This window comes from Callorhinchus milii, unplaced genomic scaffold (assembly GCF_018977255.1).
Source record: "Callorhinchus milii isolate IMCB2004 unplaced genomic scaffold, IMCB_Cmil_1.0 Scaffold1, whole genome shotgun sequence".
NCBI lineage: Eukaryota > Metazoa > Chordata > Chondrichthyes > Chimaeriformes > Callorhinchidae > Callorhinchus > Callorhinchus milii.
In genome coordinates this window covers 40,799,315-40,811,830 of record NW_024704742.1, presented here as the reverse complement: position 1 = coordinate 40,811,830, position 12,516 = coordinate 40,799,315, and the positions used below count along the sequence as shown (strand labels likewise).

General features: G+C 37.2%; 1 protein-coding gene across 5 annotated transcripts in view; it reads left to right on the top strand.

Moving 5' to 3' along the window:
- Positions 1-12,516, top strand: part of LOC103175801 (prominin-1-A) — an 80,158-nt gene that overhangs the window by 45,401 nt on the left and 22,241 nt on the right. For all 5 annotated transcript variants that reach the window (XR_006085510.1, XR_006085507.1, XM_007889008.2 and 2 more), the window contains exons 7-16: positions 3,118-3,335; positions 4,136-4,210; positions 4,913-4,976; positions 5,757-5,916; positions 6,693-6,845; positions 7,095-7,218; positions 7,345-7,448; positions 10,140-10,224; positions 11,082-11,228; positions 12,364-12,435. Coding sequence is in view for 3 of the 5 variants with exons in the window: in XM_007889008.2 (XP_007887199.2) it covers positions 3,118-3,335; positions 4,136-4,210; positions 4,913-4,976; positions 5,757-5,916; positions 6,693-6,845; positions 7,095-7,218; positions 7,345-7,448; positions 10,140-10,224; positions 11,082-11,228; positions 12,364-12,435 (1,202 nt within the window). In the remaining 2 variants the exon portion in view is untranslated. The remainder of the gene's footprint in view (positions 1-3,117; positions 3,336-4,135; positions 4,211-4,912; positions 4,977-5,756; positions 5,917-6,692; positions 6,846-7,094; positions 7,219-7,344; positions 7,449-10,139; positions 10,225-11,081; positions 11,229-12,363; positions 12,436-12,516) is intronic.

Sequence of the window (12,516 nt, the reverse complement as noted above, 5' to 3'; positions counted from 1 at the left end):
CTTGTTGGTTTCAACGCACAGATCAGCTGGCCTCCAGCACTCTTAAACATGGTCGACTTCTGAGTCTTCAGATCAACACCAATGTAATTTGCTGCATATTGCACATGCATGATGTGTGCAAGAAGCGCTTATGCATTGACTCTTGGGAAATGATTCAACAACTTGACTACCAGGAAGTTGGCCGTTTTTTGCATGGGAAATTGTTACATAAGCAGTATGCAGGAAGTGGCACCATTGTTACGTATTTCAGTAAATAGTGTTGTCTCTCTTGTGATCTCCGAACACCCTATTCCTACGACCAACTTGCTCTGAAATACAAACTCTTGCCTGCTTCATGTCTTCGCCCACTCTCCTCCATATTTGGTGGGTGAGATTTGCCCCACTCCTTTCCTACATCTCTCTATCCTCTCTCTTGCTCCCTCTGCTTTTATAACCTGCCTAAAGACCCATGTTTTTGACTGCACCTTTGACACTCTCGTACGCCTACCTCGGGTTCCCACTGTGTCTTTGTAAAGCTTTGAGACATTCTCCTTCCAAGAAAGGTGCTATATTAGGTGCAAATTGTTGTTGCTTCATTTAAAGAATATCCTTTGAATATATTTTGTGCTACTATTTTATTGCGATACCATTTCTTGCTTATTTCTTCAGTGAACATTCCTATGGAGGGCATATTAAGTTATACATTTATTGTTTTCAACATAGTTTTTGATAGAAGGGAGAAAGATTTTTAAGGCAAAATAATGTCTGGTGATGAAACAGCTTCAAGAAGAAGGGCACTACAGTTTTGATACAATTTGTAGATCAGGGGATAGAAATGTGCAATCTCACACCAACACCTTTTGTCAGGCAGGGAATTACAATTAAACAAAAACATCTTTTTAATAATAATAATAATCCTTGCATTTGATATAGCGCTTTTCACATCTTCTAGACGTCTCAAAGCGCTTCACAGAATACACTGTAAAGTGAATTGACTGTATATTTGTGAGTGAAACACGGCAGCCAATTGCGCACAGCAGCGTCCCACAAACAGTCGTGGATTGAAATGACTAAATTGTTTTTTTTTCTTGTGGGATTATTATCAGGAGTAAGGAAGCTTGCCCAAGGTTTCGCCCTACCGGGAACTGAAACCAGGTCTCTCACTTGCAAGGCAAGTGCTCTAACCACTGAGCTACAGGACTCCACTTTTTAGTGTTTAAAGCCTCTACTCTTGGAAGAAATTATGACTCAGCAGAAGAATACTTACAATAAGATGGTCATAAATGCAATAATCTGTATTATTTTCATTTCTAATTTGTAGAGAACATGTATGTTTTGGTTTGAAGTACCATATTTAATCACAAGACTAAATTATAGTAAATTAGAGTGGTCTATGTACTTGATTACAAAAACTTGTACCCTTGACATTTGAGGGTTTATTAAGGATAAAAATAGATTTGCTGTTGTCTATCTTATTGCTATTTTTCCAAAGTTATCTGCTTTCTTTGCTTTACTTTTTCTTGCTTTGCTTTGAAGTCACAGTGGAAAGGGCTATCAAAGGTAACATTGATGGGTAACAAGAGTCGTGAAGCCTTTAGAACATTTAGTATATTTGTAAATTTTGGTTGTTTGTTGCCTGTTTTTGTTTTGTCAGTTCCAATCCATACATTGTTGTATTGTGGTGATTTTTACTCCTCAGCTAGTTATATTGTTAAATATTCCTCTTGGAAATTATTTGTCTGCATAAAATCCACCAATGAAAGTGGCTCCTTATGTGGGGGAAAGACTAACATTCCTTACAAATAAAAAGATGTGTGATTTAATCTCTTAATTTGAGTTCAAACATCTCATCAGTCCTTTGAAGACTGAATTTCTGTTGCAGCCCCAAAAATGCACCCTCAAGTATAAAAATGAGAAATTAACGAAGGGAATGAGGCCAAAGTGGAACAGTGTTAGCTCTGAGTCTAATAGGAAAATGATACTGCTGTGTGAAATTAGCTTCTGTGTTTTGTCCACAAAATATACAGTCAATTTTACAGTATATTCTGTGAATTGCTTTGAGAAGTCTCAATGACATGATCAAATACAAGTATTGTTATATTAAGAGAAATTTTTTTTTGTGGGCACAGGTCTAGCGCCAACCAATGCCACAATATCTAGCTTCTATTTTAGAATATATTATATAATATATTTAGAATATATATATTATATAATATATTTAGAATATATTATATATTATAATAGGACCAACTTAGTTGGTCTAGCTTCTATTTTAGAAGCTAGACCAACTAAGTTGGTCCTATTATAATATTGCAGAATCCATCTTCCATTGCATGTTCAATGAACTATGCATATTGAGTTCCATCTAGTGGCAGAATAGTGCTGCATTTCAATTCACTTCACAGGCCTGATTTTTACAGGTGATTTGTGCAGCTTCTGACCTAGAAAAGTAAATCTTGGGTATTGAAACAATGGAATTTTGAAAACTTTTTTAAAAAAAACACATAATATATACAACACAAAAATAATTAAACTTTGGAATAACTGGCACAATCACCAGTAAGGAATGAACTGCAATGATGCTTGATAACCAGATTTTTGAAGCAATCTGTGATTTCCATTTAAACAAAATGATTTTTAAAATAGAAATATGAGGTCATTATAATTCAGTGGTACTTTCTTGGAATGGTGGTGCTACTGTTTTCAGGATGCCACTTTGAACTAGATTAATGAAGTTCTCAATTTGATATTTGTTTTACGTTACCTGTGGATCTTGAGAATAAGCAGCAGATCTTGATAACTATACGAAAGCTCATCATAACAATTTTAGGCAGACTTTAACTATCAATTCATCCAATCTACTCATCCAATTTCCCATAAGATTCCAATAATTGTCAATGAATTTGTCCATTTTTTCATTCTTTTGAGAAACTTGGATGTATTTGGGGTTTTAGAGACTTCAGAAACGAGAATGCACTTTTCTGCTTTCAATATTTCAATGAGTAGAAACTGATCTATTTTCTCTTCAGAATGTACCTATAGCTGAAATATGGTGGGTTTTGTCCAGCCAAGTAATGTTGAAAGTAAAGGAAATGTGGTATTGCTTGGATATTTCTCACTAAGTGTATGCCTCTGCAGCTATCAAGGAAACCCAGGAAGCCTTAGAGAATGTGAGTCTCTCCCGTGATGTCTTAAAAGATGGAACCGATAAATTAAGTACTTCCTTGACTGATTTGCAAACCAGCCTCGGTGACACACTGAATGATCCAACATGCAGGACACCAGGAAGTACTCAGATCTGTGACTCCATCAGGAATACACTCCCAAGTCTTAGTATAAATGCAGATTTCAGTAAGGTAAGAGATGCTTTATTTAAATATGTTGCTTCTTTTCCCCTCCTTCCAATTGCTTTGTCAGATTCAATTTACAGCTTGGCTTGGTTGTTAATTTGAATAGCAAGTGATGTCTTGCTCCCAAGGACCAACTTGTCAAATTAAGTGACCTTGTCTGGACAAAGATACTCTACAGTGGGGATCTAAACCCTGAATTGTGGGATCTCACACTGCATTGTGCTGAGTGCCGAAAGCCCATTAAGGCCATGGCACCTTGCTGGATGGCCTTGTCTGATAGTTTTCTGATTGTCCATTGCTCCTTGTGGAGATTGGAATACGTCACACCTGACACTGGCACATTCCAATCTCCACAAGGAGCAATGCAGAAGTTGGCAAATCCCTTCAACAGTGATGCTCTCTGAGCATGCAATTATCTGTCGACCATACTGAGGTGGAATCTTACCCATGGTATAAATGGGGTGATTCCTACAGAATTGTGGAGGCAGCATCACCTAGTTGCTTCTCGTTACGGGCTGTCCCTTAATGCCTCCTTGATAACAGTCAGACGTGTCAGTCAGAAGCTTGCTCCTTTTCTTGGTGTGTAAACATTTAAATATATACACTGATCAAAAATAGTTGGTAACATTCTTGGTGTTACAAATGTCACCTTGTGAACTGCATGCATTTTATACCATTTCAGGTATCTATGGTGCTTTACATTTTAAACCCAATGTGGATAGTGATTTTTAAAAAATATTTTGTAATTTTGTTATGCCTAATGAGTTGTCTTTTTCAACCAACTAAATTTATTTTTAATGCTTCAGTTACAAGGTGTAGAATCTCAACTCGCCAAAGTGAAAGATGTGCAGAAAACAAATTTCTCTGACTTGGTGCGAAAGGTAAGAGTTATCGCTTTAAAAAGCCCCAAACACTTCAATCAGTGCCTTCAGAAAGCAGCTAGATTTGATGTACACATTGTGTCTAACATTGGGCACTGTTACAAAAGAATGTGGCTCTAATCAACCTCTCTATAATGCAAGTTTTGGATCAATAAAATACTACCCGGCATTATAGTGAGGGACATTAGTAGCTGGTGCCTACAGACTCCTGGACTAAAAGAAAAAAGGTCACCTTCCAGGTCAGTGGGTAACAGCAATGCCACTTCCTGCTTCTGCACATGTACGAAGCAAGAAGTGATATTGGCGGTGACCTATTAGACCAAACATCAGCTATTTTAGCATGGATAGCTTGCCAGTGCGGGGGAAACAATTGGAACCGGCTGCCTCTGTGAGCAGTGAACTTTTGTGCAATCATACTATTAGCAATTTGGCGCTATACTGAACGTGTTATAGCAGGGCTGCACTATAATTAACTCTATTTCTGTCTTTAGATTTATTACGATAATTTGAAGCAGAATTACAGGCCCGTTTTGCATGAAAATAGATCATTAGAGATGTGGATCAAGAAGGCCCTTCATCTCATTTGATCTCATCCTTCCAAAATACTGACCCGACAATAAATATAATACTGTTGAGAACAAATTAATAATGTATTTGTTTTGGACTGTTTAGCTTTTAATAATTTTGTAATTCTTGTTTTAGGGATATGCAGCATTGGATAAAACTGAAGAAATGGTACAGAATGAAACCAAATCTATTCGAAAAGGTACAGCTGTAGGAACATTTCTGCTTTGATTATATATGAATTATGACTTGTCCAACTAATTTAAGTGGAGCAGTTCACTGCTAACTAAATTAGTATAGTTTCAGAAAATAAGGAAGTGCAAAAAAGAATTGTCTAAATATAGGTTTCAGTGGTCTTGTACTAAACTCTTTTTTACTGTTTTTTATTTTGTTCGTGGCATCTTTTTCTAATTTTGCAGCTCTCCCTCGTAAGTTTAGCAAAAAAAACGCACAGTATGTAAAATCTGTGTCGTGCTGTGTGTCTCCATGTGTTTTCATGTAACGTACCAAGTCAGAGTTTTCTGATCGCATAGTAATCTCTCATATAAATTCTCTCTGATATAAAAGGGTTTTTGGCTCCCCAGAACATTTATGAAATAGATAACCGTGTTATATTGATCAACTGCTAGTTTCAAACATGTTAGCTTCTATTCATTTTGATTTGTAAGCAGAACAGGAAACTCTGGCTGTAGAAAAATTGCAAACATTACTCTGTGTAAATTTCAGACTCATCTCAAACTCTATGGATGCATTACATAAGCTCTAATGTTGTCTTGTGGCACTGATAAATGTAGCTTCAGTTTGATTCATACACATTTTTGAATTGGCTTGTTAAGTATATGGCAGTAAGAATGTGCATGCTAAATCCTACATTGTCATCCTCCTCATCAATTTCATTCTTCAGCGCTAACAATGATGGAATCAACTAATCTGTACATCATTGTGGACTTGAGGTGTTCATGGTGTTCATGCTTTGTTTCAGATGTACATGATGTACTGAACCGTATTGGCGATGTTCTTGCAGGCATTTCCAATGACTTGCCTATTCAGAATTTACTTCATAGTTTAACTGAGTACCTCGAAGATTTTCAGAGTTACTTTCAGCAGTATTATCCATTGGTGGAGCAATATGACTTTTACAGGTATTTTTCTTTTGTCTTAGTAACTGAAGTGACCCTCTTTTTGTCATCTGATCATTTCTTTCATCTTCCATTGGTGAGAGCATTTTTCTCCCTGATCAATGTTTTCACCTCCCCATCTTCTTCTCATGGTGGATGACATCTTTTTTCCGTGCTTGGATGTGCTATCTCACCCATGAAATAATATAATGTGTGTGCCTCGATATTGAATGTCGCAGATAGCATCACATTTGAGCTCCCTTTAGCTTGGCTCTGATGTCGATGCCCAAAAGGAGTCGTTTGAAAAGCAATGAGGCCAATTATAGTTTTCCTACTAATGGGGAAAAATTCCACTCAAGTCTAGATTTCCTCTATTGCATTTAAGAATTACAGAAAACTGATTTCAATGATAACCCAGTTCAACAATTTGCCAAATCCTGCACACTGTAAAATACTATATAAATGGAGTAAATCTCACTCCAGTGCAATTTCTTCCCATCAATAAACTAATTAAGTCATCAGGAAAGTTGTTCACTTAAGATTTATATATTTTTTAAATTGTAAAATATTTATATTGGTAACTATACCTGTCTTGAAAATACAACTTTGGATTGTTTTGATAGAACTTTGGACGTTGTTGCGATGCCAGATAAAATAACTTTGCGAGAGTGTTTTCTTATTAAAATGAAGTCCTGCAACTTGTATAACTTTAGGTTGCATTTGTAAGTTCTTTTAACGTGGTGAATGAGTCTCAAATTGTTCAGAATGGAAGAGTTTTCAGGCCTTGCATGTATTTCTAGGTGGCTTGGTGGTGTTGCAGTCTGTTGTTCGGTGTCGTTGATCCTTGCTTTCAACTATCTTGGTTTACTATTTGGCTCCTGTGGCCTTGACAAACATGCTTCTCCAACCACGCGAGGCTGCATATCGAACACAGGAGGCAGTCTTCTCATGGCGTAAGAGAATCTGAATAATCGAATTAAAACATTTGAAGTACTTTTGCTCTGAGTAATGCCTAGCTCGCATCAAACTCCCCCACTGTTAAGTGCTCCGAGACATTACTCTGCATGAAGGGTACCATATAAATGCAAGTTATCGTTGATTAGATTGTAAACGTGTTTAATAGAGAACTGTTTGTGTTTCTCTTTTTAAAGAACACCTTTATTTAATTCTATTGAATTAATTGAATTTACGATTTCTTTCAGTGGAGTAGGGATCAGTTTTATCTTTTCCTGGCTTTTGATGGTGGTCGTTGTGGTCACATTCATTGTTGGAGGAAATGTGGAAAAACTTGCTTGTCAAGCTTTAAAAGATAACGAGTTATTTAAGGTGAAGTTATAAGTTTTCTTTGTCAAACTATAAAATTACTGATAACTGAGCAGAAGCGTGGTATTTATTTTGTTCCTGGAGTATAATGCTTCATTGTTAATTTGGATGGTTCTCTTTATATTTCAGGTTCTGGATACACCCTATTTATTGAACTCTGAATGGAAATACTTCATTTCAGGATCTCTGTTTTCTGATTCCAATATAAACATCACTTTCCAGAGTGTATACACGTAAGATACAAGCACTTTGTGTTAATTTGTTGCTGGAGACCTTCCTATTTTCTCTCTCTATCCCCTTTCAAGGTCTGTCTCAGAATTTACCTTTTTGGCCATTCTTTCTTTCTAGATTTTCCCTTCCCCCTAGGCTCCCACCCCTAGCTCGGGTGATCAGCCAGCATTTTCAAGCGCTTTGAGACATCCTTATGAAGTGAAAGGTGTTATATAAATGTTAATTGTATTTAGTTTAACTGCTCCAAGACGCTACCCCGTGCGAAGGATGCTACGTAAATGCAAGTTGTTGTCTGATATTCTATTGGAGTGCTGTGCTTCAGATTAGATGTTAACCCAACATTAACCCAACAATGTCACGTCTACCTGTTCAGGTGGATGTTAAAGAGCCCATTTCACTACTCAAAAAGAGAACAGTTTTCTTCCCAGTGTCTTGGCCAACATGCCCCGAAATAAATAAACTATTGGTTATTGATTTCATGGCTGTTTGTGGGACTATTCTGTGCATAAATTGGCTGCTGCGTTTGCCTACAAATGCACAGTCACTACTCTTCACAGTATATTTTGTGAAGTACTTGAGATGTCCTCGTTCTATGAAAGGCACCATCTCAAACGTAAGGATTTGTTATTAATAAAATCTGTTGTTGATTGTGCTTCAACCATGGGTTTTGATACAGCAATCCATTGTCCAATAACCTGTGTTTTTTTTTGAAAATAGTAAAAAGTTAATTGACGCTGGTGGGTTCTCAGAGATTGTTCAAACATTTTTCATGTGTAAATCTGGACAGCGATTTTTGATGATCTGTTATTGCAGCATTGTACTTGACTGGCCAGGACTCACCTGCTTACTAGCCTTGGCTTGAGGACCTATGAAAACCAAACCCACTCTTCCATACTGAACAATGTCTTGAATTGCACGAGACCTGCCTGACTTTGGAGGTGACCCTCGTTGGAGCCGAGTCAGCCCCAAGGAATCCCTCCTCCACCCTCCTTTATCTTAGATGGAATACTTTTATAATTCTGGGACTTTATTATTTTGTCAAGCTCAAAAGGGTGTGTGGCACCCATCAGGATTTCAAGCCACAAGATATTGCATGAGGCTGTGGCTGAACTAATAGTTATGAGCATTTTCAACATATGGGAAGTTGGAACTGAGCATCCTTGCCTTCTGACATGCCTGCTGTATTCTGGGAAGGTGATCTGGAGTAGGAATCCTCATTGATTATTTTTCTCCGCCTGTCCTAGTTTGGGATACCAAAGACACTTATTGTACCCCCTCTACTACCTCATGAGAGATTTGCTGACTCATCATAGATGAGAGATTAAACCTGTGTGAGCTTGTTCATATGGCTCAGTGCAGCAGCCTGTGATGCTTTAAATGACATATCTGAGTTCCCAAAGCAATTTGGTTGTAACTATGTGATTCAAATGTTTTTATAATTTTTTTATCTTTGCAAAATATATTTTCTATAAATTTCCATTAGTAGTGGCAGTGGTACAAGTGGAAAAATATAAAAGTACTGAGGTGCATGCTATTTTTGCAATCTAGATCCATGCAGTCTCATGTAATAGGACTGAATTCAATATTATTCGCCACTGAATAAATTCATTTATATTTACTTCATTCCTTTGAAGAAGCACTGCTGTAGTTTTGATGAAGTATTGTGGAGGAATATTTACACATGGTATTAAGTGGTAAATTAGCAGTTAACTGCTGGATGCAAGACTAAGATTCCAAGTGCAAGATTTACCCTCCTCACTCTCGTATTAATAAATTGGTGGTAAATGGCCAAAGGGCTGATTTATTATTGCCATCAATTTGCTGCTTTTAATTAAGGAAATTAACTACTGCCTTGAGCTATGGAGGTTGCAATTTTGGCAATACTCGAGTTGAAACCTATGGTAATGCTATTGCTAGTCTTGGGAGAACTGTAGCATAGTCCCAAGTTGTCCAATGGAAAGCATGTTTTCTGTTCTGCCACCAAGGTCTGAATCTAGCCCAGAATTATGAAAATTTTGTTCTACTGAACGTAAGCATCCTTAGTAACTCCATAATGTAATATTTCCTATAAATGTAACTGTGTTTGGCTGTTTCAGTTAGAGACCATCATTGTGCTGTAGAGGGATGGAATTAAATAATTTCTCTCACTTAATATAGCAGTAACCGTGAAAAGCTTTCAATTGAATAGTTACTTTACTTTTTTTTGACAGAGTGGCTGTTGGAGGGCTCTTTTCCAACTTTAAAATGTTTTGTGTAAAGCAAATCACTTAACGTCATAAGACAAAATTGATGATGTAGAATATTGCATAGGACTTTTTGGTTCGAATATCATCTATCCAACCATCAGCATTATGCTGAAGGTGGGCAGAACTCTTCAGGCAAAACTGCTTTGTACTTAATGAAGGATTGGTATAGCTTGTGCAGTGAAAAAGAGCATTATCTCCTCTCTGATTATCGGCACTTAGCTTCCATAAGAGACCCACCTGTTGAATAGAGTAATAAATCAACGAGGCCAAACCTGCATGTGTAGTAAATGTTTCTCTCCATAGTCAGAGACAGTATTGACGGCTTTCATTCCAGAACTGCTTAATCTTTTTCAAGCCCCGAAAGTATTATGCACTTGAGAATCCTTTGTGTATGCCTTAAAGCAAATACAGTTTGTGAATGCTGAACCAGAATTTTGTTTTATCCAGCAAATGCCACAGAAAAGTAGGAATTTATTCCGCTTTACAGCTGGAGAATTTATTCAGCATTGAGGATCAAATGAATGTCAGCATGGTAAGTAAAATTGCTGTCACTATCTATTTTGATTTAATTTTAACAGCTCATGGGTTAAGACATCAATACTGCCCTACGTGGGTGGTATGTCATATGGAGCAAATGATGTGCATGGCAACAGAATGTTGGAATCCAGTCCACCATCTATGATGGTTTTGGTAGCCCGGTTCCTGAGCCAGGTGGGTCCACAGTACTCCAAGGCACTACTGCTGACAAACCAGCCACCTTGGGTCTTCGTCAAGTCATGCAGAGGGGACTGATCACTGAGATAGGGTTCCTTCCCATCAGTTCGGCTCCCATTAGCTAAAGCCTTAACAGTAATGAGTTCGAGTGGATGAGCAGCGAAAATCTTGGCAAACAGTGCTTTTAGCGGCAAGCTATGCAGTTTTAGTTGATTAAGCTGCAGCAGTATGCTAATACACACCTAAGCCCTGGCTCTTGCTAACATGTGCCTAATCCTCCCCAGAATTAGGTAAGCAGGTTGCATCCCTTCAGGGAAAGTGTGCATTCCATTCCAGATGCCTGGAAATTTCCAAATGGAGATGGCATGCATATGTGGAATTTTGTCAAGTTTGGAAAACTCTTAAGAATGGTACTGGTTTTCTGCATGTGTCAGATACCTGGTTGACCAAAAGAATATTAAAGAACAGAAGGTGACTGGTTTGCTTCCCTGTCTCTGTTGAATTACTTGATCTGGGAAGAAGTATGCAGTTAAATTTCCAAAGTTTGTATGTTTTAATAACTTTTGATGTTTGCTTTTAATTGTACAAACTTTAGAATGTGTATGTTGACTATCACTGTACTTGATTTATTGACATAATAAATGTAATATTTCTTGTGGTGATTTTCTTTTTCAGTACACATCTGAGCTACAAGCCAATTTGAAAAACATTAATGTGGATTTAAGTAGTATAGTACTTCTTGACCCGGAAGTGAAAAAGAGCCTTCAGAAATTTGAAAAATCTGGCATTGATGGCATTGAGTTTGATGCCTATATTGCAGAGGTAATATTTCATCCTTTTTTTAAGAAAATAACATGTCAGGTCTACATTAAATAGATCTGTCATTTGTTTTGAATGTGAGTGGTATATAATGTGTAATCAAAATCCTAATTTTCTATTTGCAACCCCACTTAATTTCATGTGATCTGTGAATCTACTTTATGCAAATTAGTTTTTTAAAAAAAAGTCATGACCTTCAGACGTACCTTATTTTAATGTATGTGAATGCCTTTTGAGCTTTGAGCATCCACTTGATTTTTCACTGCTGGGATTAAATTGGTTTCATGTTTAATAATAATAATCCTTGCATTTGATATCACGCTTTTCACGTCTTCTAGACGTCTCAAAGCGCTTCACAGAATATGCTGTAAAGAGAATTGACTGTATATTTGTGGGTGAAACGAAGCGCACAGCAGTGTCCCACAAACAGTCGTGGATTGAAAATGACCAATTTATTATTGTTTTGTTTTGGAGGGATTATTGAAGCTCATGTATTACAAATAAAAGGATTCAATCCAATAAAAATGCCAGCTTCAAAGTAACCTAACTTCACAAACAGTGTGTAAAGTACTTCATTAAGTTCATGCTTATCAATCCTTGTACATGTGCAGAAATTATCTGCGCATAGCGCAAGTGCAGAACACAGGAAGTGACTTTGTGGCTGCCATTTTGGCTTTGTTCTTGAATGTATTTCATTCCATGGGCATTCTCCTTTATGTTTTCATTGTTTATGTGTGATACTTTGCAGTGAGTATTTGCTTAACTGTAACAGTAGAGGGCAACCAAGCCTGATCTCTCTTCCCTTACCAAGTTCCACGCTTTCATCACCCCCATCCTTGCCCCATATGCTCTCTGTCCCCCAGTACATTTTCCTTCGTTCTCTTGTCCCTACTTGCCTTCATTCTCTTGCCTCATACTACTTTTCCAATCTCTTCCACCCCCACTTTCTTGTCCTCCACTTGTGTTCTTTTCACACTTTGTCTGCCCTGAGCTTTCAGGCATGTTGCTCCAGTATGGAACTTGGGCAAAACATTTTTGTAGGATAGATATAGGAGTGCTATAATTAGTCTCACTCTTCCCACTTCATATTACATGATAATTTGCAATTGTAAGGCATTCAAATCATTGTTTCTTTCAGTTACGCAAAACAACAACAAAAGTGGATCTTTTGACGTATGCAAATCAATTGGATGAAAAGGCAGAAAAATTGGTGAGTTTTTAACTTTAGAATATTTGCATTAGTATAAATTAATTTGTGCTAAAGTTCCATGTGAACTGGTGTACTCCATAT